Source organism: Gymnoscopelus microlampas, assembly GCF_963454915.1.
Source record: "Gymnoscopelus microlampas genome assembly, chromosome: 3".
In the NCBI taxonomy this organism is placed as follows: domain Eukaryota; kingdom Metazoa; phylum Chordata; class Actinopteri; order Myctophiformes; family Myctophidae; genus Gymnoscopelus; species Gymnoscopelus microlampas.
In genome coordinates, this window is record NC_139940.1 from 21,463,740 (window position 1) to 21,470,267 (window position 6,528).

A 6,528-nucleotide genomic window follows, 5' to 3' on the forward strand; every position below is an offset into this window, starting at 1 on the left:
GCCCTACTTGATTTATTTTTGAGAAAGAGGGAATAAGTAAGTAAATCATATCTATTTATCTTATCCATGATTGAAAAAATAGACAATCTGTTTTTAAATATTTTATATATAATTGTCTTTTCTTTTTTTATGTCAGCTATAGTAAGTAATCTGATCCAAGTGAATCCAGAGAATGAGCATTGTGGTCCATAATTAAAGTGTCATGCTGATGACATTATGTTATGAATTACTGGGACAGCAATATGTTTCTGTGGACAAAAATATTTAGAATTGCTATTATTATTCATATTGTTAATTTTACTCATAGCTGTTTCATTACTATGAATGTTCCAGTAGCCTATAGTTGCCCAATTCTACTCATGTTTTCACTTAAGCTACTGTACAGAGTCAAGCCAAATAACCTTTTTCTTTTTAATTTTTCTTATGTACTTCCTGAATGAAGTTAACAAAAACTTCATATAGGCCTAGCTACTATGGCTGCCACAAAAAAAAAATACTCTCACCTGGGATCAAATTAAGATTTCGAAATCAGGCCATTGGCCATTGGCTATTGCCCCGTACATAATTAAGAAAAAAAGCATAATCCAGTGCAATCGTCAATCCAAGCTATGGGATAAGTGTCCGGCCAGGCCATGGACCGGAACTAGCCAATTGCAGAGATTCTTGTTGGGTGGTGCTGCTGCATGAACACAAACACCCCGCCCCCTCCAATCTTAAAGGGATATTTCTCTTTCAAAAAAACTTTTGGTGATTGTATCGTCTACTCAGGCTTTTGTGAGCCCCGCAGACAGTTTTTAACTTGCTTGATTCAATATTTAGATATTAGATATTCATTTTATCAGACACGCCCCCTTCCTATACAAACCCATTGTAACTTCAAACTCCATTTTAACCATGTTAGATTCATCTAAAAAAAAAAAGAAGAAAAAAAAAAACACCATCCTTGGTTCACCCGTCTCCTACCGCCCCCCCTAATACGTGAGGGGGCCGTGTTTTTTCGATTACTTTTTTCATTTATTTTTAAAATTTTTTTTGGAAAATGAAAACAATAAAATACAATAAAAAAATAATAATAAATAAATGAAAAAAAATCTCGGAAAAACACGGCCCCCTCACGCATTAGGAGGGCAGGGTGAGTCACCAGAACAAAGGACGGGTGTTTTTGATGAATCTAACATGGTTAAAATGGAGTTTGAAGTTACAATGGGTTTGTATAGGAAGGGGGCGTGTCTGATAAAATGAAAATCAAATATCTAAATACTGAATCGAGCAACTCACAAAGGCTTGAGTAGATGATAAAATTACCAAATGTTTTTTCTGAAAGTGAAATATCCCTTTAAGTCATTCCAGCAAGTAAAGTTTGTGCATTTAAATTCATCATAATGTTTTACAAAAGAGATTCGCAAAGTGAGTGTGGAGGTGCAGCAAAAACACGACACTTAAAAATAATATCAAATCGTAACCTTTGTTTGACTGCAGATACAAACATAATTGACACAATAAATTAACAATAGAAGAGAAATTTGAATGACAGAAATCTGTTCAGAATTACTTGAAGGAAAACATTGTCATCAAATGCATGCTCCAGACAGAAAGAAAGATGGAGAGAGGTAGAAAATGATTGTGTACGAGAAAGAGTGTGAGGAAGACAGACCATGGTACTATTATTATTTGAGCATATGCCTCCAATACTTGACCATTATTACCTTTCAGTTTCAGGCCATGCAGAATACTGTATGTTGTTCATTATTTCATTATTTCTGTCCTTTGGTTTAGAATCACAGTCATGAAGGTACAGAGTGAGATCATCCTCTCGGTCGACATCCTTATCTTCCTGATAGGCCTGCCGGCAAACATCTTGGCACTGTACGCTTTCAGTACCCAGATCAGTGCCAGGCCAAGTCCAACAGCCATCCTGCTACTCAACCTGACTGTCTCAGACCTCATCTTCCTTATTGTGCTTCCCCTCAAGATGTATGAGGCTGCATGCGATATGCAGTGGGACCTGCCTCACTATGTCTGCTCCATTACCACCTACATCTTCTTCAGCACCATCTACACCAGCTCCCTGCTACTGATGGCGGTTAGCGTTGTGCGCTATATCGGGGTGGCTTTCCCTATCGCCTACCGGCAGCTGTACAGGCCTGTATACCCCATAGTGATGAGTGCTGTCATCTGGTTAGTCTCAGTAGCCCACTGCAGCCTTATCATTATCATCGAGCACCACCCATCCCTCTCCAATACAAACTCCACCATATGCTATGAAGACTTCTCACCGACGCAGTTGGCAGTCCTTCTCCCGATGCGCATGGAGTTTTTTGTAGTCCTTTGCCTAATACCCCTTTTAATTTGTGTTTTTTGCTACCTGGCCTGCATCTGGATTCTCTACACACGCCCTGGGATATCTCAAATGCAGAAACGGAAGGCCATCGGCATGGCCCTGGGGACTCTGGCTGTGTTCCTGGTTTGTGTGCTTCCGTATAACCTTTCCCATGTCGCAGGCTACTTTCAAGATGCTAGTCCCAAATGGAGGTACTACACTCTGCTGCTCAGCACCCTTAACACATGCCTGGACCCCATCATCTTCTACTTTTCCTCATCTACCTTCCGTATTTCCATGTGCAAATCCTCATCCCCACCAGATTCATGAATGAGGTTTTACAGACTGTTACATTGATTATAAAGTATTCTTTGTCCACTGACTTATTGACTTCAGTTGTGGTTTAAAAAAACAAAAACATTTTAATATTGTTTTTGAGGACTTTCAGTCTGGCTTCCGGGTATTCCACAGCACAGAAGAAACTCTTTTAACCACTTTAACCCTATATACTTAATTGAACCGAGTCCCCCAGGGCTCTATACTAGCCTAGGCCCCCCTCCTGTTTTCACTCTGTACTTAATATCTTAACCGTATCTTAACTCTCTATACTAAACATCTACAATAGCTATTTCGGTGGAATGTTTGCCCCAGAATAGGGATGCGAGGGTTCATGTGGTTAAAGGTCACAGATGATTTATTACTTCCAGTGACTGCTCAGTCAGTCTGTCTGTTAACCTTCCTTGATCTTAGCTCTGCTTTTGACATGGTTGACCATTCCATTTTAACAGACCAAAGCCTTACTGTGCTTATGTTGCTTTTGTTTTGCATTTTATATTAAATAATACTGTGTTGAATGTTGTATCTAAGCCATTTTAATGAGATTCTGATTACAATGCATACTAAGTAAGTATCTTCAATAACATAATCGCAGTAGATCATAATCAAGTGTCACCTATTTCTAAAGTATCTATAAAAGCACCATGGTACTTTCCACCTCACCACATTGACCTCACTCCATCAGTCATGTTGAACCTAAAATGCAGACATTTTGACGCTGTCACAAGGTGCAGAGGTGAAATTCTAATGTTTTATTGCTTTAATGTCAGCCACTTTCCATATATTTTATATACTTGTTAATTTATTTTCCCATGGGAAATGAAAAAGGTTATTTTGCCCATTGCTGTTTACTTTTTGCAGTGCAGCTTTCAGATACCGTTTCTTCCTCTCTTTAGCGAGGGCCAGCCACTCTTCTGCACTCATGCATCCTGTATGCACACATGTAGAATATACCTGCAAAATAAAATGTAAGTGAATGTTTGCAAATTAATCAAATGCAGCCATAATAGAGAAAACGTCTTCCAAAACACAGATTAAACAAGCTGCTGTAACCATTATGTGCTCAGACCTATTTGGCACAATACAGTACTAAGCTATTCACAGTACTAGGCTATTTTCACGTAAATTAAGCAGGCATATTAAGCAGGCAAAAAAACATTAATGTGTGGAACCAATGTGTGAATGTGTTTTTAAGATTATCTTTTGGTATTTAGTGTTTTAGCCTATTTCAGATGGTCAGGTCAGTGTAGAGAGAATGCAGAGGGAGAGGAGCTACATGCAAGACAAAGATCTGATTGGGGTCGCATTCAAACCCGAGTCCTCACAATCACAAGGAGCTTAATGTGGTCTGTGCACTAACTGGCTGAGCAAACTGTCACAACAATTCGTTTTTAACAAGGCCCCATACTGTAGCTGGTATTATACAGTAACATGTGTTCCAATAATTGACAGTTACTGAGTGTACAGTATGTGCATTTTAAATATGTAACTCAACTTTCAATTAACTCATTACTTGTATGGCATTGGGAATCACACCCGTGTCTAATTTATACTATGGACGAAAATAATATAATCAAATTTTATTCAGTGAGCGACATGATTGTGTGATGAAGCATGCCTATAAATTAGGCTTTCACGCCAGAGAAGTCCACTTCCTGATCTCTGATTTACCTGCAAAGAACGTCATGAGCAGGGCCACCCAGCCTAGTATGTAGGACCAAGAGAAGCGCCAGTCGCCAAATCGCTTGCCCAAGAAGTTCACCGTCACCCCAGTGTAAATGGCCATTGCAAGCAGAACGAAGAGAGCTGGCAGAGGATGACAAAATACATATTTAAATTGATTTCCACTTTTTAAGGTTAGTTGTTGTAGTCTCAGTCTAGTGAGATATGTCTGGTGACATCTAAACTCAATGAATGGGCTAGAATTGGGTGGAAACATCAAACATTTTAAAAAATAAGAGACTTTAGGGCGCTTCTTCATATGCATTGGTATCAGAATTGGTTTTCAAAGCAGTGGGTGTAGGTTTGTTACCGCTGGTTTTCTCCGGTGTCCAAGCTTATTGAGTTTAGACTTTCCCAGATGTACCAGTAGGATGTCTGATTTCTGATCATCTGGCTACACAAGACTCGTTCAGACTAGTTCAGTTGCTACGGCAACAATGATAATGAATCTGTCATTATCTTTGTTTATATTAAAATACATTTCCTGTATTCACATGCTGGTCACTCTCTGTTTAAATAAAGTTATACAAACTTTCTCCTGTCTATCCTGGCTGAATTTCTAATGAGTTTACATAATTTGGAAATAGCATTAGTAAAATTAGCAGACCAAAATTGTTAAATGAAACTAATAATAAAAATAAAACATAAAAATAATAATAAAACAAATATTTTTTTTTTCATGTGAGATATCTTTACTCTTTACTTTCTGTAGGTGTTTTGTTATCTGCCATTACTCACTTGAGACAAAGAACATGATCCCAGCAGCGAAAGAGCGATTGAACCTCTCAAAGGCAGAGAAGTGGGCAAAGGACAGTATCCCAGCAATGATGCCAGCAAAGCATGACATGGCAGAGAGGATCATGAAAGCACGAGTGGCATTCCAGTAGGCTATGTGAGAGAGAGAGAGAGAGAGAGAGAGAGAAAGAGAGAGATGAAAGGTTTCATTTTTAATGGAAAGGAATCATCATTGGTCATCAACTAGAAGATATCTCAACTACAGTAACGTATCCTATATATATATAGTTTAGTAATATCATTTTCTATGCAATAGTATTCAATTGTGATATTCCTCTACAGGACCAATCCTATTGTGAGAGCAAGGCCAAAGTGATGTTGGATATATAATTGTAGAATGAAACTCTTCATGCTATTGCTGGGACCCAATTGTGACCCCTCATTTCCCCTGTAATGTTATTATCAACACTTCCATTTTTAGATCCAATGACAGCCCTGCTTCCGTTGTAGTGTAGCCAGTATTTCTTGACAGAAAGCTGAATGTATTTATAGGTGTACAAGTCTACTCTCTGTCATGCTGTTATCTGTGAGGTCTTCCTGTCCCTGTAAGTAATCCACTATGTCACTGCACCATGTATGCAGAACAATAATTACCCATTCCTGTACATTTATTGTACTTTGCAATACAAATTATTCAGATTCATTTTTTTTACTAACTCACTCATTGCTGTCCTTGTGGCTAAATAAGTGCATAACCTTACTCGTGGTTATCACAGATATGGTAATTTAATCCAGAATGACCATTAGAAGGCCATTCATTCAAGTCCTCCTAGATATGACCATGGCCAAAAGGCTCAAATGTGAAGGTTCAAGTGCTTCCAGCAGTGTGTTGTCCACTCACCGATGCTGTCAGTCTGCATGTAACACTTGCCAGACATGCAGTATCTCCACAAGCCCTGATGGGCAAAGCTGCCAGAGAGACGATACTGCATCCAGTAGTCTGTAGCTGTAGAGACCACCAACAGGATGTTCCCCACAATTGCACAGAACAGGCCCCCTCCCATGAAGCTGTACATCCTGAGTGACGGCAACAGCGAAGGCTCCACACACTGTGCAGTGAATGAGAAGAGATGGTTTTGTAGATGGGCTGTAAAAAAAGTAACGCTATAACCATATCATTTGCTCTTTCTATGGTGGTATCAAGCAAGGTACTATTATATTTGTTATTAAAAATTATTACTATAGTATTATATATGAATGTTAATATATGATGATACTAAGTCTTGTCAGTTGGTTGTTTTTTTCTTTTGTAAATCTGAGTGATCACATTTGTCTGTTTTTTTCTGCTGTTTTTTTTCTTCTTGTTTTTGTAGTTTTTCTTTACGTTTGTTTTTTTTAAGTGAAAAGGATAGGCA

At 38.5% G+C, this 6,528-nt stretch overlaps 2 protein-coding genes across 2 annotated transcripts; one reads left to right on the forward strand and one right to left on the reverse strand.

Annotated features, from left to right (window-relative positions):
- Positions 1-1,786: 1,786 nt before the first annotated feature.
- On the forward strand, positions 1,787-2,650 carry LOC311041768 (free fatty acid receptor 2; the record flags this gene model as incomplete). The annotated part of the gene is made up of 1 exon (XM_084052255.1): positions 1,787-2,650. One exon carries the CDS (start codon positions 1,787-1,789, stop codon positions 2,648-2,650), a length of 864 nt encoding a protein of 287 aa, XP_083908381.1.
- An 849-nt stretch (positions 2,651-3,499) lies between these two features.
- Positions 3,500-6,189, reverse strand: lim2.5 (lens intrinsic membrane protein 2.5; the record flags this gene model as incomplete). Its single annotated transcript, XM_084051770.1, has 4 exons — positions 3,500-3,610; positions 4,328-4,462; positions 5,117-5,266; positions 6,015-6,189. 4 exons carry the CDS (start codon positions 6,187-6,189, stop codon positions 3,549-3,551), a joined length of 522 nt encoding a protein of 173 aa, XP_083907896.1. The 3' UTR covers positions 3,500-3,548.
- Positions 6,190-6,528: the final 339 nt, after the last annotated feature.